Raw genomic sequence first — 27,030 nt, forward strand, 5'->3', positions numbered from 1 at the left:
ACAGAAGGATATTTCATTCTTTTCCTTTTTTTCTTAAATTGTAAAGACTTTAGAAATTCTTAGAGCCATTTTAGGTTCACCACACAATTAAAAGGAAAGGAAAGAGATTTCCCATACACTCCCATTCCCAGCATAAGCGCAACCTCCTCTATCTCTATTCTTCCCCAGAGTGGTAGGGGCTTCCCCGTGGCTCAGTGGTAGAGAATCCTCCTGCAGGAGATACAGATTTGACCCCTGGGTCAGGAAGATCCCCTTCATGAGGAAATAGCAACCCACTCAAGTATTCTTGCCTGGAAAATCCCATGGAAAGAGGAGCCTGGCGGGCTACAGTCCATGGGGTTCGAAATGAGTCAGAGGCAACTGAGCACACACCCTAGACTGGCACCTTTGTTGCCATGGATGACTTTGTTTCCCTCACTGACCCCTGTTTCTAAGATGCATACATGTTTCTGTGTGTACATCCAATCCTTTGCATCTAGTTGCTGCTCTCCTGGTCGTTTTCACATCTCCGCCTATTTGAGAGAATGAAGATGTTTTCATTTGTTTTTATTTTTCTATTATGAACTCCCTCAAGTACATATGGGTCTTCAGAACACATGGAGACCAGGCATTGCAATGTCAGGTGTTAAAGCTTCTGGTGGTACAGGGAGGAAGGCCGAGGGCAGAGACCACTTGGTAGGGGCCAGAAGCAGGTGGAAGTAAAAGGATCACGAATGGTAGTGACTCAGAGGACACCCTCCTTTTAGATTTGTCTGGCGTCTGTTGTCCGTCCTTCTTAGACTAGTAGCCTTGGCCTCACGTGTGGCTGTGATGGAGGAAGAGAGCGCAGTTTGCCCAGCATCTGGGCTTCACTGTGAGCATCACAGAGCTGTTCTCAATCAGTTTCCAAAGGGTTTTTGTTAATATTTTGTAGCAATTACAAGGAAAGAACTCTACAGTAGGCAGCCTCTGGGCAAGACTGCAGCTCCTTTATGTAACTGCTGGAGGAATCCCTGTGGGCTCTGTTATTTCTTTTCGCTCCCTTTCTAAGTGAACCATCCTTTCCCATAGTCTTTTTCATCCTTACCCTTTCTGCCTTGTGTTACATTTTAATTTGCTCCCTTTATAATTACTCTGCTTTGGGCACCAGATGAAATGAGATTTGTTCGATCCCATAGGGTGGGCCACTCATAGGATCGCATTCAGTGTCCTCTGCTTTCTCATGTACATCATCTTGCCGTATCCCCTTGAGTTAAGTACAACAAATATTATTATTCCCACTTTACAGATGAGGAGAGCAAGGGCCAGTGAAGTTGAGTTTAAGATGGGAAAATTTTTTTCATCCAACAAGAGTGTCTTACTAGAAATTTACTCACTGCCTCCTGATAAACTTTAAAACTTGGCAGGTCCTTCCTAGTCATGTGTGAGTCATGAAAGATAGTTAGCAGTGGCCACAATGTGGATAAGGACCAGGATGAAGAACTTTACCTTGTGTATGGTGTCTTGCTTATGCCTGGAGTTTAGGCTGCTTCATGTAGTTGAGAGTGAAAACTTCTTGGCAATTTGGAAATCCAAACTACACCCTCACTGATGACTTTAAAAGGGCCACTAACCTAGCATGCTTATTTTCTGGTTATGGAGGGGAGACATTCCAGAATTCCATGGAATGGTGAGAATCCAAGATTCCTTCTTTTTCCTGGGGGGCAGTTTAAACTTGAAAGCTGAGGGAACAAGGATCTATGTCCACTACGTGGGGTCTTTTAAAGGCTTCCTGGAAAACAAGAAGTGGTCCCTAGGAGGTATTTTAACATTTCCTTGGGAAAGGGCTGCATTTTATTCTTTGAGTAGCACAGGTTGAATTTTTTTTTTTTTTTTACAACTTTCTATTTCAAAATTATCAAATATGAAAAGAAGTTTGTTATTTTTAGAGTAGGGTTTCAATAGAGAGTTGCCAAAAAGAAGAGTATTTCATCCCTTTCATTTTGAAAGGAATTGCTCGGCAAGCTAACACATGTCTTGTTATTCTCGAAAGAGTCAGGGGCTTTCCAAAATAAATTGTCTTCTGCACGTGAGATAAGATGATGGCTTTCTCTTATTCATCCTCTGTTTTAATTTATCATCACAGTATACACTTCAAACGCTGGGTGAGCTGAACATGTATCACTAAGAGAAATTATGGTGAAAAGTCAGGGACTGACCTTTTATTTTTCATAATAACCCAAATGAAATAAAAGCTCCATGTAAAATAAGCCTGCAAGGAGAGATTATCTGCAGTAGCATATGTTCAGTGTTAGAAATTAGAAATCAATTGCAAAACACAGTGGGAGTATGTCATTATGAGAAATGACAACTCAAAAAAAAAAGGGGGGGGAAAGAAATGACAGCTCAGCATAGTCCTGTGTTAAAATAAAAATCCCTTCTGCTGTCCTGCCTGGCTGTGGAACATGCCTTTTTTTTTTTTTTTTTGAGATGGGAAAAAGGAGAAAGTCCAGCATCCAGTCCTACATTTGGCTCTAAATGTAGATAGATCCAGCATGAGCTTCCCAGGTAGTGATTCAGTAAAGAACCTAACTGCCAATGCAGGAGACGTAAGAGGGGCGGGTTCAATCCCTGGGTCCAGAAGATTGCCCTGGAGGAGGGCATGGCTGCACACTCCAGTGTTCTTGCTGTAGAGTTCCATGGACAGAGGAGCCTGGTGGGCTATAGTCCATAGGGTTGCTAAGAGTCAGACTGAAGCGGCTTAGCATGCATGCACAGTCGGTAAGTAGCAGGAGAGGCATGTACAAAGGGCTGCAGGAACCTAGAGGAAGGAGTAACTGGCTTTGTCTGGACAAGTTCAGCAAAGCGTCATAGACATAGTGACACTTTAGGACGCCTCTCAGATGTATGCAGGATTATATTCAGGGACCGTGGAAGGAGCCAGAGGCATTGCTGGCTGGGTCAGTCCTGTGTGGTGTGGGGCATCTAGACCCTTGATCATCACATGGTCTGCTTAGAGTCTCTGCTCCATAGAGCTGGTATGGTGGAGGGAGGTAACAGTAGGCGGGGTGAAAGGTTAGGTAGGTCTCAGTGTGTGACAGGGGTTAGTGCCATCCCTAAGTCCAGGGCCTCCATCCTGCTCATCTTTTGACCCCTGTCCTCACTGGCAGCATGGGGGGTAATATTAAAAATATTTAACAAGCGGTATGGCAAAGATCAGACTGGTCAGAAGGAGCAGAGACCCAAGACCCTCTCCTATGTCAGACCTTTCATCGTTGGATATGGTGTCTGCAGTGTCCCCAGGGCTGAAGACAGAGTATCAGGGAGGGTACCATTTACCAAACAGGTTGGAAGTATTTGTAATGTTTCAACTGCCAGTGCAGCTGATATAATGCACTGCCATCAGACAGTCCCTGAAACAATTGGGAAATGCTCTTTCATTTCACATCTCCTCCTCACTTCTGGGACAAGGATGATTTCATTCCTTAAAGATGTCTTGAGTTAATCACCTTCTCCTCTCCCCACTGCAAAGTTCATACTCTAAAAAGCAAAACTGATCAATTCCTCTGCCCTGATTAAAACTTTTAAGGGGATGATATCCAAGGTCCTTTACCTCTGCCTGCCTGACACTCGTGATCTGACCCCTGTTGTCTTTTTCACCTCACTCCCTGTCGTGCCCTGGGGACTTAGTCCCTGGTGCTCTGGCCTACCTGTGGCAGCTGGGAAGGCCCTCCAGACTAGTCCTTCACCTTGCATGTGGTAGGTGCTTCTGTTGAACATTGATAGATTAGCATAGCATGCCTTCTTAGAAATGCAGTTGGATTTTTGTTTGTTTGTTTGGGTAACAGCTTTGAATCAACTCCACTTCCTCAGTAAGACAGAAGCCCTTAACATTGATAGACACTTCAGATAGTGACTGCAATCAGCTGTTGAGAGTAGTTGAATAAATGAATGAAAATTTTCATGTGCATTCAGGGTAGAATTTGCTCCTGGGATCTTTGCATCCACGTATTTGGTTTTAAGTAGCGTCAGTGGCTTATCTCAACACAAGCAGCGTTTTCATGCACCATTTGTAAATAAGGTGGCAAGTATAAGAGGAGTTTGTAGAGTACCAAGCAGTGTGCTCAACTGAGTTGACAAAAGAGTATGGACTCTGCCCCTATGGACCTTATGGTGAGGGAGCTCCCTAGTGAGAAAGCCAGACGACAAGTAAGTAAACTTTGTCTGGCTTTGCTTTCCACCTGCCACTCTCATTTCTTACCTGGACCAGGACAGTCAGCTCCATGCTCATCTACCTGCAGCATGCAAGTCCTTAAGCCCCCTCTTCATGACATCCAAAGAGAACTTTTAAACATCTCAAGCAGGGCTTGTGTTTATCCTATTTAAGCCCATTCTTGACTCATATCACAGTTAGGCTAAAAATCCTAATTTCTTTCCATGGTCTCTGAGATCAAGTTTGATAGGGTTTCTGCCTACCCTTCCAGCCATGAATCAGGTCACCGTGCCCTCTATTCCCCACTGTACCCTTTATTCCCCACTGTACCCCGAGATGTCCACCAGGTCCAGTCACAAGAGGAGCCTCCAGTTCCTTGAACCCCCAAGCTCCTTCCCTTTTCCTTTGTTGCTGCTGCTCTCTGGCTCTCTCCATGGCTGGCCACGTCTCATTCTTCAGATCTTCCTTCTGTCAGTCCCTTGCACTCCCACTACTGTTATTCTTTTTTTTTTTTTTAACTTTTAATTTTATATTAGAGTATAGTTGATCACAGAGAAGGCAATGGCACCCCACTCCAGTACTCTTGCTTGGAAAATCCCGTGGACAGAGGAGCCTGGTAGGCTGCAGTCCATGGGGTCCCGAAGAGTCGGACACGACTGAGAGACTTCACTTTCACTTTTCACTTTCATGCATTGGAGAAGGCAATGGCAACCCACTCCAGTGTTCTTGCCTGGAGAATCCCAGGGATGGGGGAGCCTGGTAGGCTGCCGTCTATGGGGTCGCACAGAGTCGGACACGACTGAAGCGACTTAGCAGCAGCAGCAGCTAAGTCTGTTGGAGAGAAAAGTTGTCTGAAATTAAAGCCTTTCTTTGCACTTTAGAACTGAGAGGACTAGGTCTTGAGATTTGCCACGTAGGCCTCCTTTCTTCTGATTCCAAAGGGACGCCTAATTAAGTTACTTAGGTATAGCTCCCAAGTCACCTGTGACCAGCAAAAGCATTCTCTCTGCCAATTCTGGTCAGAATGAATATCTCTGAAAAATAGGTTGTGCTCCATTGTAAAGAAAACATTTTGAAAATCAGGATACACTAACAGGGGCTTTCCTGGTAGCTCAGTGGGTAAAGAATCCACCTGCAGTGCAGGAGACCCCAGTTCGATCCCTGGGTCAGGAAGATCCCTTGAAGAAGAGATAGGCTAACCAGTCCAGTATACTTAGGCTTCCTGGTGGCTCAGATGGTAAAGAATCCACATGTAATGCAGGAGATCTGGGTTCGATCCCTGGGTTGGGAAGATCCCCTGGAGGAGGACATGGCAATCCATTCCAGTATTCTTGCCTGGAAAATCCCCATGGACAGAGGAACCTGGCGGGCTACAGTCTATGGGGTTGCAAAGAGTTGGATGAAACTAAGCACACAGCCCACACACTAACAGAAGGATGGATGATGTTAGCCCTACAGACAGTGTGCCAACTCTGAATATATTCAGTCATTCAGAATAGACCTCTCTTTATAGGCCTAAGATGAAGAACAAGAATGAATAGTAATAAAACAATCAAATGCTGGAAAAGGAGGAGATGGTCATACCTTAAAGGAATAACTCGGGTCTAGAAACAACATATAGTTAAAAATCTAAGGTATAAGGGAAAGGCAGGCTTCATGAGTCCTCAAGATACCAGTTTAGAGCAGATGCTATGGGGAAACCAGAGGCTGAGCTGTAAGAGTTGTGAGGGAAGACAAGGGTGGGACAGTTGGGGTTGGGGAGAGATGGAAAGGGCAGGAAGGAGCAACAGAAGTCAAGCAGTACTGGATCTTTCAAAGTCTATTCAAGGGTAAGAGGGCATCAGAATCAGTTCAGTCACTCCATCGTGTCTGAATCCTTGTGACCCCATGAACCAGAGCATGCCAGGTCTCCCTGTCCATCACCAACTCCCAGAGTCCACCCAAACTCATGTCTATCAAGTCGTTGATGCCATTCAACCATCCATCCTCTGTCGTTCCCTTCTCCTCCCACCCTCAAACTTTCCCAGCATCAGGGTCTTTTCAAATGAGTCAGCTCTTCGCATCAGGTGGCCAAAATATTGGAGTTTCAGCCTCAACATCAGTCCTTCCAATGAACACCCAGGACTGATCTCCTTTAGAATGGACTGGTTGGATCTCCTTGCAGTCCAAGGGACTCTCAAGAGTGCATGGCATCCCTCATAAGCGGATGCTCGACGTGTTGGAGGTTGAGTGCAATTATCTAGTTTGACACTTTGTTGTGTGGTTTCGAAGGCAAGGTGATGGAGGGCCTTCTAATTTCACTAGACAGACCATATTTGTCTAGAAAATTATGATTCCATTCCCTGTGATTCCCATTATTCAAAAGCCTCTGGTTTCCTGTTCCAGTTCTCCTAGCAATAATTTACGGAAGTTATGCCTGTGGCCAACGGGAAATGTTTTTCTTTTATTTTTTGGTGGGGGGTGGTTCTTTTCTCCTGCAGTGCACATATGTGCCTAGTGGTTTAGGACTGAAGGTTCCAACATCCTCCTTATAAATTCTAAAGCCTTTGAAAGAAAAATTGCAGTCAGTCTTTTCTACTCTGGGTTCTTCCTGCAGCCTGCCACGAGTCCTGTGCCGCCTGCTGGGGTCCCACAGAGAAGCACTGCCTGGCCTGCAGAGACCCCCTCCACGTGCTAAGAGAGGGTGGCTGTGAGAGCAGCTGTGGCAACCGGTTTTATAACAAGCAGGGGACCTGCAGTGGTAAGTGCCCTGCTTTGCAGGCCAAAGCGGTTTTAGCTCTTCCAGCATCCCTTGTTTCATTCAAATCATAGCACCAAAAACCATCGCTTCTTCTACTGAACAAATATGAAAATGATGCTAAGTTTGGTTTCCCAATGGGGCTTCCCAGGTGGCTCGGTGGTAAAGAATCTGCCTGCCAATGCAAGAGATGCAGGTTCAGTCCCTTTCTTGGGAAGATCCCCTGGAGAAAGAAATGTCAACCCACTCCAGTATTCTTGCCTGGGAAATCCCATGGACTGAGGAGCTTGGTGGGCTACAGACCATGGAGTCACAAAGAGTCAGACGTGACTGAGCACACACGTAGCACATTAGAATTGGCGGTGTTTTAGTAGTTTGTGGAACATGTTTTTTCCCAGTGACAGAATCCCCTTGAATTTTCACCTTTGTCCCCCAACTGCTTGTCAGGTTGGATGCTCTCTGTAACCTTGTCCTACATGCATATGAGGACCACGAGGCTCGGGCCGCTTGCTTCAGACCCGTAGCTGGAGGGAGAGGAGCCCAGCTTCCGTATATGCGTGGGGATCAAGGCACTCCTTGGGACTCCCAGGCCAGCCAAGGGCCACCCTGCTTTTGATGTTGGTGCCCTTGAATTGAAACTGAGGCAGGTATTGTCTATTCAACCTTCAAGACAACTTCAGACGATAAGAGTTAACCCAACTTCGTGCTCCTTGTGCAGAGCACTGTCCCATGTGCTAAACATTAACCCATTGAGAGGCAGGAACATGTTGGGAGAAAAAGCATGACCTGGGACAAGTTACTTAATCTCTTCCTATGTCAATTTCCCATTTGTTAAATGCTGACAATAGTCCTTTCTGTGGGAGACAGAATGGCTCCTCAAATGGCCTAATTAGGCCCCTGTCCTAATCAGTAGCATGTGTGAATATTCTGCCTCAGGTGGCAAAAGGGACTTTGTAGGTATGATTAAGGAGAAGACAATGGCAACCCACTCCAGTACTCTTGCCTGGAAAATCCCATGGATGGAGGAGCCTGGTGGGCTGCAGTCCATGGGGTCACTAAGAGTCAGACACAACTGAGCGACTTCACTTTCACTTTTCACTTTCATGCATTAGAGAAGGAAAGGGCAACCCATTCCCCTGTTCATGCCTGGAGAATCCCAGGGACGGGGGAGCCTGGTGGGCTCCCATCTCTGAGGTCGCACAGAGTCGCACATGACTGAAGTGACTTTGCAGCAGCAGCAGGTATGATTAAGGTAAGGATCTTGAGGTCGGGGTGGTTACCCTGGATTATCTGAATAAGCCAGTGTAATCACAAGGGTCCTAATAGGGAGGCAGGAGGATCAGCATCAGAAAAGGAGACCAGAAACAGAAGCAGACTTTGGGAGCAATGCTGGGAAGGGACCATGAGCATGCAGGCAGCCTATAGAACCTGGAAAGGGACAAGGAATAAACAAAGAAATAGATTCTTCCACCCAGAGCTTCCAGGAGTAATGCAGTCCTGCTAATGCTTTGATTTTAGGACTTCTGATCTCTTAAGCTGTATGATAATAAATGTGTGTTGCTTTAAGCCACGTCTGTGGTCATTTGTTACAGCAGCACACATCTAACTCAGAGGCCATGCCAAGACTGAATTAATGTAGGTGAGGCATTTAACACAGTGCCTGGTACAGAATAAGTGCTTTGTGTTTAGTGTTTAATCCTCACAGCAATTTTCTGAGGTAGTTATCGTCATCCTCTGTTCTCAGATGAAGAAGCAGAGAGACTAAGAAACTTGCCTAAGGTCTCAGAGCTAATGAGGGGCAGAGTTGGGATTCATGCTGGGTCTTCTGAGTTTAGACCTTAACTGCCTAATAATTGCTCTGGTGCTGCTATAACATGATCCCTCTTTATGCACCTCTGCCCATTTCCTGTTCCCTATCCTTCTCCTTTCCCTTGACCCTCTTCTCCTCCTTCTTCCTTGTCTTCCTGTGCTTGTGTACATGCATACTCAGTCATATCTGACTCTTTGTGACCCCATGGACTAGAGCCCACCAGGCTTCTCTGTCCATGGGGATTCTCCAGGCAAAAATACTGGAGTGGGTTGCCATTCCCTTCTTCAGGGGATCTTCCCGATCCAGGGATCAAACCTGCATCTCTTGCATCTCTATCAGTCTTTAGATCAGCCAGCTATCCCTGTGGCTGGTCCACAGGGTGAGCACCTGATGGTGAATGAAAGGTTTGAATCAAATTTATTGTGATGATCAATATTGAAAAGTCAGATGACATTTAAAAAAATAGTTTATTTATTTTCATTGGAAGCTAATTACTTTACAATATTGTAGTGGTTTTTGCCATACATTGACATGAATCAGCCATGGATGTACATGTGTTCCCCATCCTGAATCCCTCTTCCACCTCCCTACCCATCCCGTCCCTCAGGGTCATCCCAGTGCACCGGCCCTGAGCACCCTGTCTCATGCATTTTTTTAAATAACTAAGTCCACTAAATTAAAAAAAATGTGCAGCCCATAAAACATTCTCAAGTTATTATGCTCATTTTGTTTACTGAGCAGGGCAACAGCACACATGAGATGATCTCTGAGACTTGACAAATGCACTTGTCTCAGAGAAGAGAGATAGCTCTTGGCAGCTGCTTGCTTAAAGCCGTGCAAGGATCCATCAGTATCTCTGGTGTGAGAAACCTCACTCGATTTGGACAAGTCACAGGTGGCTTTAGTGTGGATTCAGGAGAGAACGAGGAAAGAAAAACAGGCTGCCATTACCCTGAGCATTTTAATCTTTTTCTGCCAGCATCACTTCCCTGCTCAATTAAGCCAGATGTATTCTCCTAAGGTCGGCAGATGTCAAATTTGCACTAATTCAAAAGCCTGGAGGCATCTACCCTTTTAATTCCCCAAGGAAGCTGGCTGCTGTCACTGTCGGGAGCAGTGACACAGACCTGCTACCGAGATGATGTTATCTGGATTGAGAAAGCAACTTTTGCTAGGGATGTGTGTAAGTAAAAGGAGTGATACCCAGTTAGTGTGAGCCTGAGGCAGTGAGGGGTGGGAGTCTACTTGGGCTAAGAGGTTGAGTGAAGAAAACCAGACCTCCTTGCAGACTGGAAGAATTTAAAAGAAGACTGCTGAACAGGTGGCTTCGGGAGAAAGTATACATCTGAAATGCTATCTGTATACATTTTGAAACAAAGCAGAAAGAGAACTTCCAAACACAAGGATGGACCAGTGCTGACTAGTCAGCCAACCATTGGCCAACTGACCATTGGTTAATTAGTGAATGCCTGCCATGTGCTTAGCAGATACAAGACTTTGTGATGCCGTTGGCATTGACCAATGGCCCTTTTGATGGACAAAACTGGAGTTTACGCTCTTCATAAAATTGTTCGAGTTCTCCAAGTCTGTGTCAAATGCCTTCAGAAAGGTTTGTATAAATATTTTCTAAAGCAACGGTGAACCGAGTCACTGATTGCTATCGGAATGTTAATTAAGACGTCTGATGGTGATAAGCTGACTTACTTTCAATTCAGATTAGTGCTATTTGAGATAAAGCCCAGCTGGTGTTGGTTTAATAATTTATAACCCAAGCAACCCATATCTGTAGAAATCTCAAGTTGAGTGCTGAGAAAAATCCAGCACAACCTGTTATAAATGGTGCTTTGCAATGGCTGGAAGAATTTACAACAACCAAGTTTGTCTGTGGTACATGCTTTGAGTTTTACAAATATTAGGTATAAAGGGTGGGAAATTCGAAGGACAAAACCTCCTCATTGTTTAGTCATGTAAGTACCTGTGCTGTTATGAAGGGCTTTTCTGGCTCTGGCTAACACATAAATCAAAGCAAAGTCAGAGGTTTCTGTTAAACATTTTCTCTTCCTTCCGCCTCTCTTTTTCTTCTCTTTCCTTCCTTCCTTTTATACTGATTTCCCTTCCTTACCTGGGCAACTATTTTAAATTTTTTATCCTTTCGTTTTTATGGGCTCATGTAAAATGAGTTTTGTTTTCAGTGAGTACATGTATATTTTTCTTAAATGATACCATGTTTTTTAAATTAATTTGTTTTATTTGGCAAATAATTACAATATTGTGATGGTTTTTGCCATACATCAACATGAATCGGCTACCAGTATACATGTGCCTCCCTCATTCTGAAGCCCCCTCCTACCTCCCTCCCCATCCCATCCCTCTGGGTTGTCCCAGAGTACCGGCTTTGGGTGCCCTGCTTAATGCATCCAACTTGCACTGCTCATCTATTTTACATATGGCAATGTACATGTTGACGTGCTATTCTCTATATGTATATGTATATTTTTCTTAAATGATACCATGGTATAGAGTTCATACCAGTTTACAGAGTTCATGTTGTCCTTTTTGCACTCAGCAGTATGTCTTTCAGATTCACCCAGGTTGTTATAGCATCTAGGCATTTGCTTCTCACTGCTGCGTGGTTCTTCCTGGTCTGCATTCCCACTCTCCCAGGGACAGACTCCCCACATCTGTCCATCTGCATGCCATCACTAGGGAACACCAGTGAGCAACCTGCAACATATCCTTCAATGAGCCTGAGGGGGTGTGGGGAAGGTTTCATGGGATTGATGGATAACCCCAGAACAGAATTACTGGTTTCTTTTTTTAATTTTAATTTATTCTTTATGTGTTGAGTCTGCATTTTCTTTATGGGACTAAGTAGTGCCAGGTAGCTCACCAGCATCTATATGCCCAAGCATCAGGGCTGTCTCATCTCCACATTCTGGCCATGACTTGACATTATCAAACTTCAGGTTTTTTCCTGGTCAATAAGTATACAGGGGCATTATGCTTTAATTTGCTTATTTCTGATTATTAATGAGTTTATCTTCAACTCCTGTTGGACTTTTGTGTTTCCTCTTTGATAAACTGTTTTTAATGTGTCTTTCCCATGGTTTCACTGGCCTTGCTTCCTTTTCATTGTTGATTTTACGGAGTTCTTTGCACTTTGTGATACTAACTCTGTCAGTTCTTAAATATACAAACATTTTCCCATTTTGTTGCTTTTTAACCTTTAATGTGGTGCCCTTCATTGAACAAAAATATGTAATTCATCATTTTTTACTTTAACTTTTTGCTTTTGAAATTTTAAGATAAAAACCTACCCTGTTCAAGTTCACAAAGAAATTACACTACAATTAATAGAAGAAATTCTATTAATTTCAGTTTTAACTTTATGTAGGCTCATCCATCTAGAGTCCACTTCTGTGAGATGCAGTTTGATTTTTCTCCGTTTCATGATCCAGTTTCCCAGCATTCAATCTAACTTTCTCCATTGATCTTTATTGGATATTAAATTTTCCTATGCACACAGATCTGTCTCTGAGGTATTTCATAGTCTAAATTTCTATTCCTATACCACTGTCACATTGTTTGTTTTATTCCTTAATTTCTATTGTTTTGCAATATGTCTCAGTGTCTGATTGGGCAAATTATCCCTTTCTTTCCTTTTTACTTATCTCCCACCTTGATATTTATTACATTAATAACATTTCTAGAAAAACCAAGTAGCAAGTTTAATAACTGAATTCACATCAACAGGTTTTATTTTGATCCATTAGACAGTTTGGAAAAAAGCCATATTGATTAAAGGGATTAAAAGTAAAAAGTACCTTTTTCTTTGCCGCATATAATTATTTTTTAATGCAATGGCTCTAAAACTCCAAACATCAGATGCAAAATCCAATGGTAAGACTCTCAAGACATGGATTTGTGTCTTACATCTTTAAAAAGTAGACATAATGGCTCAGCTGGTAGAGAATCCACCTGCAAGTGGGAGACCTGGGTTCAATCCTTGGGTTGGGAAGATGCCCTAGAGAAGGGAAAGGCTACCCATTCCAGTATTCTGGCCTAGAGAATTCCAAGGACTGTATAGTCCATGGGGTCGCTGTGTCGGACAAAACTGAGTGACTTTTGATTTCATTTTTCACGTCTTGTAGTGCTAACAGTAAAATACATCAGCCTTAATCTTATGAAAGCAGCACATTCTTAGGAGTAGCTAGTATATAAAAAGTATCAGCATCAGTGGTTTGAACGTAAAAACTTATTTTTTAAGTCAAAGTATGCAACAGATGGCTTCCCAGGTGGTACTAGTGGTAAAGAACCTACCTGCCAATGCAGGAGACATAGGAGATCACTAGTTTGATCTCTGGGTTGGGAAGATCCTTTGGAAGAAGGCATGGTTACCCACTCCAGTAGTCCTGCCTGGAGAATCCCATGGACAGGGAGTCTGGTGGGATATAGTCCGTAGGGTCGCAAAGAGTCAGACACTACTGAAGTGACTTAGCACACACGCACACATACAACAAATAAAACCTACAGAAAACAAATTTTCCCATCACAATCTGTTGCTTTACTAAGTAGTATTTTGAAAACACATTCCTTCAGTCATAAAATTCTTAAAATATAAAAGAAAGGAAATCTATAAGAAAGTCTAGTAGACCAGATGATGTTGGCAGGACTTTTATATCCGTGGTTATGTTTTTAGTATATCCCATGCCATCCACTTCCACTCATGCCACCTTGCCCATAGTAACTGCTACTGCCTCCACCACCCAGGCCAGAACAACTCAAGCCATCAGGAGTACCGTATCCTCCACTGTAATTGTTCCCCATTCCCATCCTTACAGCTGATCTGTGGCCTCTTTGATTATCCATTCCATCTCTGCCGTAACCTCCCATTCCTGAGCCGCCTTCCATGAATTTGATTCAAGAAGAGTTCAATGTATTGATGTTGTGTGTTATTCTTCTCTTTGGACATGGTAGCTACTGCATCTTCATATGTCACAAACTCTACATCTTCTCCTGTTGCCCTGCCATCAGTTCCAATATCAGTATGCATTTGGATTGAATTTAGTGGTGAGAAGAAATTAGCAATGTCATCTCCAGTTGCCTGAAAAGGTGGTCCTCTCATATGTACAAAATGACTACCATGAAAACCTGAACTTGTATCACCAACTCCCCCATAGCCATGTCCTCCCATACCTCTTCCATCGCTCATGCTGTCATCAAAGGCATCATTTCCGTAGCCATAAACACTGTGGCCACCATAGTCATCAAAACCTCCATAATCACCATCATACCCATCATCTTCTCATCGAATTCTGTCATACATGCTTGCATGCCCAGCTCCATAATAATTTCCTCTTCCTCCTATTGGTCTATCGTGTGGTCCTGGTTGTTGGCCCAGCAAACTTCTTGGTGGATCATAAAATCCTTTGATTTCCTTGCTGCTACTTCTGAGGTTCTCAATAGCCCTGGGCCTCATTCTTTCCTTGTGTTTCCCAAGTGCATTTTCTGCTATTTTCTTTGAAGCAAAGGCACGAAGGCCTCCCCTGTGCTTCTCCCGTGGTAGTCCATCATCAGAGTTATTCCATTTGGCACGATTTCCAACCCCTGAAAGAACTATTTCCTCTTTGCCGCAATCAGATGGCAGTCCATGAAGTTGTACTGTCCATCACTAGTATCGTTTGGGCCATTATGTTTCACAAGCCAATCCATCTCAATACTGTTTGGTTTAAATGCCCCTTGTACTTCAAATGCCCTGTTGGGTAACAGTAGCGCTGACCCCAGTGCCCATGGAATCTGGTTGTGAGGAGGGAGAGGTTGTCCACCTCGTGTACTGCTCCCACAATGGTTCTTCCAGCTATCTCCAGCAGTGGCAACCACACCCTTTTCACTTTTGTTAAGTATTCATGAACTTTCAGTTCAGTTCAGTCGCTCAGTCGTGTCTAACTCTTTGTGACCCCATGAATCACAGCATGCCAGGCCTTTCTGTCCATCACCAACTCCAGGAGTTCACTCAAACTCATGTCCATCGAGTCGGTGCTGCCATCCAACCATCTCATCCTCTGTCATCCCCTTCTCCTCCTGCCCCCAATCCCTCCCAGCATCAGAGTCTTTTCCAATGAGTCAACTCTTTGCATCAGGTGGCCAAAGTACTGGAGCTTCAGCATCAGTCCTTCCAAAGAACACCCAGGACTGATCTCCTTTAGAATGGACTGGTTGGATCTCCTTGCAGTCCAAGGGACTCTCAAGAGTCTTCTCCAACACCACAGTTCAAAAGCATCAATTCTTCAGTGCTCAGCTTTCTTCACTGTCCAACTCTCACATCCACACACGACTACTGGAAAAACCATAGCCTTGACTAGATGGACCTTTGTTGGCAAAGTAATATCTCTGCTTTTCAATATACTGTCTAGGTTGGTCATAACTTTCCTTCCAAGGAGTAAGCGTCTTTTAATTTCATGGCTGCAGTCACCATCTGTAGTGATTTTGGAGCCGCAAAATATAAAGTCAGCCCCTGTTTCCACTGTTTCCCCATCTATTTCTCATGAAGTGATGGGACCGGATGCCATGATCTTCGTTTTCTGAATGTTGAGCTTTAAGCCAACTTTTTCACTCTCCACTGTCACTTTCATCAAGAGGCTTTTTAGTTCCTCTTCACTTTCTGCCATAAGAGTGGTGTCATCTGCATATCTGAGGTTATTGATATTTCTCCCGGCAATCTTGATTCCAGCTTGTGTTTCTTTCAGCCCAGCGTTTCTCATGATGTACTCTGCATATAAGTTAAATAAGAAGGGTGACAAAATACAGCCTTGACGTGCTCCTTTTCCTATTTAGAACCAGTCTGTTGTTCCATGTCCAGTTCTAACTGTTGCTTCTTGACCTGTATACAGGTTTCTCAAGAGGCAGGTCAGGTGGTCTGGTATTCCCATCTCTTTCAGAATTTTCCACAGTTTATAGTGATCCACACAGCCAAAGGCTTTGGCATAGTCAATAAAGCAGAAATAGATGTTTTTCTGGAACTCTCTTGCTTTTTCCATGATCCAGCGGATGTTGGCAATTTGATCTCTGGTTCCTCTGCCTTTTCTAAAACCAGCTTGAACATCAGGAAGTTCACGGTTCACATATTGCTGAAGCCTGGCTTGGAGAATTTTGAGCATTACTTTACTAGTGTGTGAGATGAGTGCAATTGTGTGGTCGTTTGAGCATTCTTTAGCATTGCCTTTCTTTGGGATTGGAATGAAAACTGACCTTTTCCAGGCCTGTGGCCACTGCTGAGTTTTCCAAATTTGCTGGCATATTGAGTGCAGCACTTTCACAGCATCATCTTTCAGGACTTGAAATAGCTCAACTGGAATTCCTTCACCTCCACTACCTTTGTTCGTAGTGATGCTTCCCAAGGCCCAATTGACCTCACATTCTAGGAAGTCTGGCTCTAGGTGAGTGATCATACCATTATGATTATCTGGGTCATGAAGATCTTTTTTGTATAGTTCTTTTGTGTATTCTTACTACCTCTTCTTAATATCTTCTGCTTCTGTTAGGTCCATAGCATTTCTGTCCTTTATTGAGCCTATCTTTGCATGAAATGTTCCCTTGGTATCTCTAATTTTCTTGAAGAGACCTCTAGTGTTTCCCATTTTATTGTTTTCCTCTCTTTCTTTGCATTGATCACTGAGGAAGGCATTCTTATCTCTCCTTGCTATTCTTTGGAACTCTGCATTCAAATGGGTATATCTTTCCTTTTATCCTTTATTTGACAACATCAATTGCCATATTTTTCCTCAAGTTCTTTAAATGTTTTTCAGGAAGTTAGGATGGTGTAGGTAGATTAAGAGAACAAACAGAATAAATCTCTCAGTAGTTCTCTCTTCCTGAATCATCGGTTCTCTGATAGTGAGAAGAAGTGTGTTTGGCTTGTTTTTAAAGAATTTAGCCATGAGTGTGTTTGAGTCATAGACTTACCTGCTACTGCATTTACCCTCCACTTTGTTTTCTGTTCAGCAAAGGAGTTTGTTCTGTTCAAGGCTAATCTCTCCATCTGTACTTTTTAATATATCTCCCTTCTTTCTCCTAGATATGCTTTCAGCAATTATTAAAACTCTTCTCTTTTTAAAAACCTCTCCTGGCATCCGTATTTGCCTTGGGCTTTTACAGTGCTGGAGAAACAATACATCTTCTTATGCATGTTTGCGTGCTAAGTCGCTTCAGTCATGTCCAATTCTGTCATGTCCGTGGACTGTAGCCCTCCAGGCAAGAATACTGGAGTGGCTTGCGGTACCCTTCTCCAGGGGATCTTTCCCACCCAGGGATCGAACCTGTGTGTCTTAAGTCTTCTGCATTGGCAGGTGGATTTACCACTAGTGCCACCTGCTGCTGGTGCTGCTAAGTTTTCAGTCGTGTCCCACTCTGTGCAACCCCATAGACAGCAGCCCACCAGGCTCCTCTGCCCCTGGGATTCTCCAGGCAAGAATACTGGAGTGGGTTGCCATTTCCTTCTCCAATGCATGCACGCATGCTAAATTGCTTCAGTCGTGTCCGACTCTGTGCGACCCCATGGACAGCAGCCCACCGAGCTCCTCTGTCCACAGGATTCTCTAGGTAAGAATACTGCAGTGGGTTGCCATTTCCTTCTCCAAGTGCCACCTGGGAAATCCCTTTACTGAATAAATCAACTTGTTTCTGATTTCAACAACCACACCTGTATGTGATGACCCCCAGGGCCCTCCCCTGAGTCTCAGAACTGTCAGTCAGGCTGTTTACTGGACTGCACGTGTCCCAGATGAACCCCCACACCTACTCTTTTTTTTGGTTCCTCGAGTAGCATCACTCATTCCCTGTACTAGGCCCATGGCAGCCATCTGAGACACTTCCACCTACACAGCTCTTAAATCTATCACCTCATTCAGACTTGACGCAGCTCCCAGTCATCTTGTTTCCCAAGCATTTCCACAATTTACCAACTGGGTCCCTTAGTCCCCTCCTCATCCCTCCAAACTGCCTCCCAGCTGAAGCCAAAGTGATGCTGCTTAAACACAAACATAGCCATATTTTTACTATGCTAAAAATTGTAGTGAGTGTGACAGTGTTAGTCACTCAGTCTTGTCCGCCTTTTTGTGACCCCATGGATAGTAGCCTGCCAGGCTTCTCTGTCCATGAGATTCTCTAGGCAAGAATACTAGAGTGGGTTGTCCTCCTCCAGGGGCTCTTCCCAACCCAGTCGAACCTAATCTGCATTGCAGGCAGATTCTTACCTTCTGAGCCACCAGGGAAACCCAAAAATTGTGTAGAGAGAAGCTCCTGAAAGCTTTCCTAAGATGAGCATCTAGACTATGGAGTCTGGTAGACAGGTTTCTGTAATCTGGCCCTTCCCACTTTTCTGGCCAAAAAAACCAGAACTGCTGTTTCCAAGCCTTTCCCTGAGCAAACTCCAGGAGATGGTGAAGGACAGGAAAGCCTGGTGTCCTGCAGTTCATGGCTTTCCCAGGTTCTAGGCCTATACTTGCTTCGCTGCTTCAGCTGAGAGTATATTCCCATCATCTTGGCATGCTTTGACTTGGTATCTAAGACAGCGCTCAAGCGTCATTTCTTCCATGAATCCTTTCCTCACCTTTCATACTTCTTACCCCACACACATTTTGTTGAAATTTTTATGATGCTTATGCAGACTAATCTGAGCAATACATTTAGTATTCCTAATATTGCATATGTTTATTTCCCTCTGGTAGACTTAACAAGTTCCTTAAAGCTGAGACCAAATTGATTTGGATTTTGTGTCTCTACTACCTGGCACAGTACTTGACACAGAGTTTAAGAAATGTGTTCAGGGCTCACTGAATGAATAAGTGAACGAGTAGATTTTAGAAGATTGTATGAAACTCAGCAATTCGAACTGAAGTTTTATAGCATGGCCTTGCTTAGTAGAACTCTGAATTCTCTCTCCAACTAGGGTTGTCAGATGAAATATAGGATGAACTATTTTGGACAAACTTAAACTAAAAACTTATTTTTTATTTATCTTGAAATTCAAATTTAACTGAGCATCTGGTATTTTATTTGTTAAATCTGGGAACCCTACTGCCAAAGCCGTTTTGACTTTAAATCCCATATTAAATTGGACACACTGGTAGGTGAGCCTCAGAATATTTGTTATGCTTAGTTCAGTGAATACTTATTGAGTTCTCCTTCAACTGTGAATACAGAACATTTTGAATCAAGGAAACAGACCTCAGCTGAGCAGCCAGAAATGTGATTACTATGTTGATGCCAACTGTGGACGTTGAAAGAACAGACTTCCTTTGCTCCCTTTGTTCATTATTGATTTTCTCTGATGGGTTTTCTTTCCCTTTAGCTTGTGATCAATCCTGTAAGAGTTGTGGCCCTAGTAGTCCCAGATGTCTTACCTGTGTGGAGAAGACCGTGTTGCATGATGGGAAATGCATTTCTGAATGCCCTGGTGGGTACTATGCTGATGCCACTGGGAGATGTAAAGGTAAGTTACATGGGTAACTGTTACCATCATCCTCGTCATCACCAAAAAAGTAATTAACACATGTTTGATTACACGCAGTGCTGTATGTTGCTCACTTGGAAGTTTGTGTGCATGGTAAGTAAATGGCAAATTAAAAGGAAAATATATCTGTTATGAGGGTGGGAAATATGGGTGGATGCTGGGGGAGTAATGTGATTAAATAAGGGGCTTACACATACCAATCATCATTAAAGATCATGGGATCATTTTGAAATGCCAAGAAAACCTCTAAAGTCTTCACACAGTCCTTGTGTGTACTTGTGTACTTGTTAACCATTACTCACTCAGGCTGTAGGTAGGAGAGCATCATTCTTTAGATGGCATTTGTAAACACATATGTTGGCAACTATAGCACACCAGGAAAATAAAAAAGCAAACCAAGTTTGATAGCTTGTAAAGCTAAAGTGTGTATCTATCGAAAATTTGGTTTTATGTGCTCTTTATATAGTATCTTTTTTCAGACTTATACATCTTAAACTAGGAAACATTCCCGTTTGAGATGGGAATTTACTGCTGCCTCAGACACCCTGATGGCCCTTCTTCTCTGAAACAAGCATGTGTATTCTTACTTCCACTTCTAGCGTCTGTTTGGGCAGGATATTTAGACCCGTCCTACCACCTTGAATCATCAGCCTCCTGTTTGTTTGTCAGCCTCTTTACTCATCCACTCTTTATCTCTTGTCCTCAGTATTCTGTCCCCAGCGATCTCCTCCTGTCTCCACACTCCCCTCTCCCAGCTCCTGACCATGGTCCTCCAGAACCTTCTTCCATGGTTCACTCCTGTTAATTAGAACAGCGTGGTGCCATCTGCCTCTTGGAGTCAGAGTGTCCCGTTGTTACTAGCCAGGACCAAAGCAGGAGAGAGGCATGCCTGACTGCCATATGTAGTGGTCAAATCCTTTAACATAATTTTTACTTAGACTCCTAGAATGTCCAACTGTAAGTGTGTTAAAAGACCATTGAACCCAATGTCTCAGCATGCATATGTCAAGGAAACTAGGCCTGGAGAGACCCAGTCTTGGCTAAGGGCATAAGCTAGGGGCAGGCCCTTCAAAAATGCCAGGGGTCCCAACACCCAGATCCATGAACTTTCTCCTCTTCCCTATTCACCTGGGGAGTCTTAGGTTCAGATAGACCTCGGGCTAAATTCCAGCTCTGCTACTAACTAGCTTTGTGATCTTTAGTAAATTTTTTAACTTTCCATGACCTTGGTTTTCTCATCTGTAAAATGAGGTTAATACTTCCTACTGCATTAACATTGCTATGAAGATTAAAAGTGGCAATATATATAAAACACAATACAAACACTAAATAAAGGATTTGTGTTGAGTTACTCAGTCATGGCCAACTCTTTGTGACCCCGTCTACTGTAACCCACCAGGCTCCTCTGTCCATGGAGTTTTTCAGGCAAGAATCCTGGAATGGGTTGCCACTTCCTCCTCCAGGGGATCTTCCCAACCCAGGGATTGAACCCAGGTCTCTTGCATCTCCTGGACTGCATCCCCTTAACCCCTGCGCAACCTGGGAAGCCCAAATGAAGGGTAGCTAATAAATAATAGAACGTGGATGAAAGATGGGCAGAGTTGCAGCGTGAGCAGTGCTGGTAACATAACCACCTCCGAACACATATGCCCCTTGATTTGGTGCAACACGTGAGGGGGATTGAGGATAGAAAAGCGGGCATCTTCGCACATGAGGAGGCCAGCCAAGAAGTGGACTCTCTAGTTACCCTGGTCCCATTGTATTCCTTTCTCCCTCAGTTTGTCACAACTCATGTGCCAGCTGCTCAGGACCCACGGCTGCTCACTGCACCGCCTGCATCCACCCCCAGGCCCTGCGCCAAGGCCACTGTCTGCCCAACTGTGGAGAGGGCTTCTACCCTGACCATGGTGTCTGCAAAGGTATTGTTGGTGTCATCATCATTTATTTATTTGCTCTGCTGGGACTCGTTGCAGCATTCAGGCTTGCAGGCTCAGTAGTTGTGGCATAGGGACTTAGTTACCCCACGGCGTGTGCAATTTAAGTTCCAGGACCAGGGATTTAACTCCCATCCTCTGCATTGGAAAGTGGATTCTTAACCCCTGGATTACCAGAGAAGTCCCTTATCATCACTCCTGATAAACTTTCCCATCACAAGGACATAGAGATAAGTTACTTTGTGGGGCAGCTCTTCTTCTAGTGTATCCCATGTGGTTATGCCTGTATTATTAGCTTTTTTTTTTTTCATTATCAAAGGGAGAATCTGAAAAATCACATTTGAATATTTGTCATAACACTCAATGGGCCACTGTCTTTCTGGTCATCCTTGAGGGGTGTGTTATTCCCTTTCCTGTGCCTTAAAATGAACCCAGTTCTTCTTTCCTCTCTTTTGAATCCTCTGAGCATTACTAATGTTTTTCTTAGCCTTCATTTTGTTTTTCCCTGAAGAACTTCTTTTTGTTAATGATGCTGCTGAGCAAACTGAGAGTTACCAGCAATGCCTCTGGGCTGAGTAAAACGGAAAATCTTCCATAGCTATTTGCCAGAAAGGCTCTCGGCTCATAGGGAGGGCAATCTCCTTTGAGCATTTTGAAACTGGAACGTTGGGAGCAAACATTTTAATTAAGCGAAGTTAATTTATGTTTATTTATACGTAGGGCACCTTGGAAAAGTTGTGAAGGATAGTTACAAGGGAAAAAAAAAAGTATTTAAAACAGGGCAGCTGCTATAAATATCCCGAAAAAGACAATTTAGAGAATCTTTGAAAAGATGGGAGCAACCATTATATCAGAGTGTGGGCAGGAGAGATTTTGAGTACTCTGGCTCTGATTCTCGCCAGCAGCCAAGGAAAACCAGAAACCATGATGGATTGTCAAGTGTTTGTTGCTGCTGTAAAGGGCCTCTTCCTTGTCTAGAAAAGCAGCCTTTCCTCATATAAATTCTAACAGAATTTTGTTAGAATTTCTGGACCCCTCTGTAGTGGGTGATGGATGCTGTAATGGACAGTAACACAACTACCAGTTTTGCACATAATAGAGTAACAGCCTTTATAGGAATGCTTCTTAAAATCTTCCATGAAAAACTGAGATTATATCATCCTCCTCTGTATGTGACTCTCTGGAGAACCAAGCCAATATTGTCCAGTTTGCTTTTTTCTTCCCTCCGTGATCTAGCCTGGCAGCTCTTCTAGGACCCGAGAGACATGGCTAGTTAGCATCACCCTCATTTGGCCTCTCACAGATATTGTTATTATCCCCCTGGGCTTTATGGAGAATGCTGGAAAAACAGTTATCTGCAAGGTTGTATCTGGTGAACTTTTCTGAGTGAATCGGACTTCCTTAGGGACTCCCCTCGGTTGCAATGCTTATCTGATCCTCGGGCTGACTCCTGCATTCTGTTCCCCTTGGCAGCCTGTCATACCTCTTGCTTGACCTGTGTGGGTCCAGCACACTCCCACTGCACCCAGTGCAGGAAGCCAGAGGACGGACTGCAGTTTGAGCCGCTGTCAGGCGCAAACATCACCTCAGGCGAGTGTCTGTCCCGGTGCAGAGCCCAGTTTTACTTGGAGATCACTGGACTGTGTGAAGGTGAGTAAGCCTGATTGAAGGAAATGTTTAGGTAGCTTCCAGACTTACCTCTTGAGGGATCCTGTGAGGCGGGACCCAAGCCAGAAGTGCTTTGTTTTCCCACCACAATAGTTTCTGAGTGTTTCTGGATGGAAGACTGACATGTGAGAGAATGGTCCCACTGACATCCCCCTTCCTTTGGTGAATAACAGGTGATCTTAAAGAGTTAGTTCCTTTTACTCCACTGTCCTCAGAGTCACACTCTCAGAAATTCCAGGTGGGGATTCATTCAGAGACAGTATGAGTAGCTGAGACAGACATGGAGCTCATTGTAAAATTCTATTTATTTGTTTTAATTTGCTACTCTGAATATAAGTTGATCTCTTCAGGACAAAATCTGGACTTCTGTCAAAATTTAGAAGTGATTCCTGCCCTTGCTTTGGTGTATTGCCCACAGAGAATTGATGCCATTCTGAATGGTGCGACTCAGAGCTGGGTCATCTATAAGTGGCTGAAGATGAGATGAAGGGGTGCATGCATGTGTAGTGGTTCAGCTGTGTCTGATGCTTTGTTTCCCCATGGATCGTAGCCCACCAGACTCCCCTGTCCATGGGATTTCCCAGACAAGAATACTTGACTGGATAGTCATTCTCTTTTCCAGGGAATCTTCCCAACCAAGGGATTGAAGCCAGGTATCCTACACTGCAGGTAGATTTGTTACCATTTGAGCCACCAGGGAAGCCCCAATTTCTTAGGAGGTAGGGGAGGCCCCTCTCTGCTCCTACAAGAACCTTCCTTGCTATTGGATGAATTTTTTGACTCTTGGGCTACTTGGGGGAAAAACCCACTACTTATATTTTTCATTATGAACATATGTTCACTAAGGGGAATTTTGAATGCAGAAAAAAGTAGAAAAATAATCTCTCTACCATCTACCTGCCTAAACCCAATTGCCTTTTATTTTGCTATAATATATCTGAGTCTTTTTTTTTCCCCTGTGCATAGCTTTGAATTTTTATTTTTGCACCATAATTGTAAGCATACTGCAGATTCAGGGATGTATTTGACAAGCCCACTTATTAAAATGGCTTCACTGTTACACTGGAATATATACTCACATGGAAATGCTGGATTTCAAGGTTAGGTTAAAAGGCTTTGGACACGGTGAGTGATATGGCATAGTAGAAAGTATGTGGAATTGGAGTACAGATACCCCAGGCCAGATACTTAAGCTCTTAGAGCCTTCGCATCTGCAGTATTAGAATAGGGATAATTGACTTTCACACACGCTTTCTGCCAGGATCAAAGGAGGTGCAGAGCGTGAAAGTGCTTGGTAACTTGTAAAGCCCTCATGATCACTTGGTGTAAATCTTAGTCCATGTGCTCAGGTATTTGGGGATGTTATAAGGGTCACCCCCTGCTCCCTGGGATGCACCAGGCTACAGGGTGTTTACATGGTGTCTAAAATTGGGAGAGGGCCTCTATTCCCCCAAACACTGGTTTCCACCCATGTATGCATTGTGTAAACTTCCCATGGTTCCTTAAACTCTCACAACTGTTTCCACAACCACTTACAAAATATGGAAATCTTTGCTGCTAGGAGCTCCAAATCCTCTCTTTCTGTTTTGCAAATAAGATCATTTATACCATTTTTCTAGATTCAGCATACAGACACCAAGAGGTAAAGGAGGGAGTGGGATGAATGGGGAGATTGCGATTGACATACATATACTGCTGATACCCTGTTTAAAATAGATAACCTGATGAGAGCCTACTGTGTAGCTCAGGGAACTCTACTCATGCTCTATGGGGAAATAAATGGGAAGGAAATATAAAAAAGAAGGGATATATGTATATGTACAGCTGATTCACTTTGCTATACTATAGAAACTATCAGAACATTCTAAAGCAACTATTTTGTTATTGTTTTAGTCGCTAAATTGTGTCTGACTTTTTGCGACCATGTGGACGATAGCCTGCAAGATTCCTCTGTGAATGGGATTTCCCAGGCAAGAATACTAGAGTGGATTGCCATTTTCTTCTCAAGGAGATCTTCCCAGACGAGGGATCGAGTCCACAGCTCTTGCATTGGCAGGCGGATTCTTTACCACTGAGCCACCTGGGAAGCCAAAGCAACTATACTCCCAATAAAAATTAATTGTAGAAAAAGAGCCCCAATGCATTTCCAAGCCACATACCACACAGCCTTCACTTCTGATCCTAAAGAAGAAGTGAAGTAAACAAAGAAGAAACTTGCCTAGGCTGTTCACCATGGTTAGTTTCTTTCTACAATTTTGATCACTTCATTGAAAAAGAAAATTAGGGGATTTAGAGAGGGATCAGAAGCAATAAACAAAAATGATGACCATTTTTAAAGATAAATTGTCGATAAAAATTAGAGTAACCAGGGCATCTCAGGTGGCAGAGTGGTAAAGAATCTGCCTGCCAATGCAGGAGACACAGGAAGTGCAGGTTCGATCTCTAGGTCAGGAAGACCCCCTGGAGGAGAAAATGGCAACCTATTCCAGTATTCTTTCCTGGAAAATCCCATGGACAGAGGAGCCTGACTGGCTACAGTCCATGGAATCATGAAGAACAGGACACGACAGAGCACGAATGCAGGCAACCAGGGTTATTCAGCCCGAAAATAATATTCCTGTGACTTTGGTGCTCAGCCTTGATGCAGACACTGTAAGAAGCACCTTACTTGTTCTATTTTTTCACTTGGTCCTGATACCAGCTTTACGGGGTCAGTGGGACAACTACTTTAGAGGAAAACAGGCAGGAGGAAATTAAGGCTGTAACTTGCTCAGTATCAAGTAGCTGGCGCCAAGTAGAGTCCAGTGGGAACCTGAGTCAGCCAGACTCCAGTATCCATGCTATTCACCAAGAAGCTGTTCTAATATGGTCCCTCAAGGGGCAAACTCACAGAATTACAGTGTTGCAGGGTTGAGACAACCTAAGTTTAAGAAAGCATCCTTGGAGGGAGGAGCTAAGATGGCGGAGGAGTAGGACGGGGAGAACACTTTCTCCCCCACAAATTCATGAAAAGAACATTTAAACGCTGAGTAGATTCCACAAAACAACTTCTGAACGCCGGCAGAGGACATCAGGCACCCAGAAAAGCAACCCAAGTCTTCGAAAGGAGGTAGGAAAAAATATAAAAGACAAAAAAAGGGACAAAAGAGGGAGGGACGGAGTTCCATCCCGGAAAGGGAGTCTTAAGAAGAGAGAAGTTTCCAAACACCAGGAAACCTTCTCACTGCCGAATCTGTGCTGAGCCTTGGAAGCACAGAGGGCAACATAACAGGGAGGAAAAATAAATAAACAATTAAAACCCGCACATTGCAAGCCCTAAGGTAACTCCCCCAGCGGAGAAGCAGCACAGAAGCCTGCATCCGCCATTAGCAAGCGCGGGATGGGCAGTGAGGTGCGGCGCGGGCTGCATTGCAAGAATCTGGCCTGAATACCCCAAGCGCTATCTGAGTGAAATAATTGGGGCTAGCAAACCAGACTGTGGGATATCTACAAGGCGAAAAGCCAGCCCTAACCTATGACACCGCCAGGCCCACGCACGGAACAAAGGACTGAACAGAGATAGCCAGGGGCAGACCATGCCTCTCCGGTGATAGGCAGCCAGAGCCGGAAGGGAACAATCGCAGCCCCAGAGAGACATTATCTATAAAACTGTAAGCAGGCTTCTTTGCTAACTCAAATTTCTTGGGGGTCTGGACGGTCAACATCTGCCTGAGAAGGTATGCCGGTGCACACCTAGATAACCGAGCGGCGAGGAGGGGATAAGTCGCAGCAATCGCGCGTGCCAAACACCTCATCACCTGAGCTGCTCGGATCTGGGAAGGGCACAAAACGCAGGCCCAACCGAGAGTCTGCGCCTCTGACGACTACCCGAGTGCCTGAACCTGAGCGGCTTGTACCTGGGAAGTACAGGTAGCCCAGGGCCGGCCACGGATGGTTCCTGGTGGAGCAACCTAGAGCCTGAGCAGTGTGGGCAGAGAGGCTACACGTGCCGTGAACTGGGGGGGGGGTGACCCAGTGTGGCTGAGGCACTGCGAACACACGCCAGTGTTATTTGTTTGCAGCATCCCTCCCTACCTCCCCTCAGCGCGACTGAGCAAGTGAGCCTAAAAAAAAAAAAAAAAAAGCGTCCTCCACCATCCCCTTTGTGTCAGGGCGAAAACCAGACACTGAAGAGACCAGCAAACAGAAGAAGCTATAACA

At 44.1% G+C, this 27,030-nt stretch overlaps 1 protein-coding gene and 1 pseudogene across 2 annotated transcripts in view; one reads left to right on the forward strand and one right to left on the reverse strand.

The window, feature by feature from the left end:
* Positions 1-27,030, forward strand: part of FRAS1 (Fraser extracellular matrix complex subunit 1) — a 534,964-nt gene that overhangs the window by 258,298 nt on the left and 249,636 nt on the right. For both annotated transcript variants that reach the window (XM_070791638.1, XM_070791639.1), the window contains exons 15-18: positions 6,768-6,911; positions 19,067-19,207; positions 21,007-21,147; positions 22,636-22,812. In XM_070791638.1, the coding sequence (XP_070647739.1) occupies positions 6,768-6,911; positions 19,067-19,207; positions 21,007-21,147; positions 22,636-22,812 (603 nt within the window). The remainder of the gene's footprint in view (positions 1-6,767; positions 6,912-19,066; positions 19,208-21,006; positions 21,148-22,635; positions 22,813-27,030) is intronic.
* Positions 13,414-14,445, reverse strand: LOC109560615 (heterogeneous nuclear ribonucleoprotein H3 pseudogene; annotated as a pseudogene).

Source organism: Bos indicus, chromosome 6 (assembly GCF_029378745.1).
Source record: "Bos indicus isolate NIAB-ARS_2022 breed Sahiwal x Tharparkar chromosome 6, NIAB-ARS_B.indTharparkar_mat_pri_1.0, whole genome shotgun sequence".
Classification (NCBI taxonomy): Eukaryota; Metazoa; Chordata; class Mammalia; order Artiodactyla; family Bovidae; genus Bos; species Bos indicus.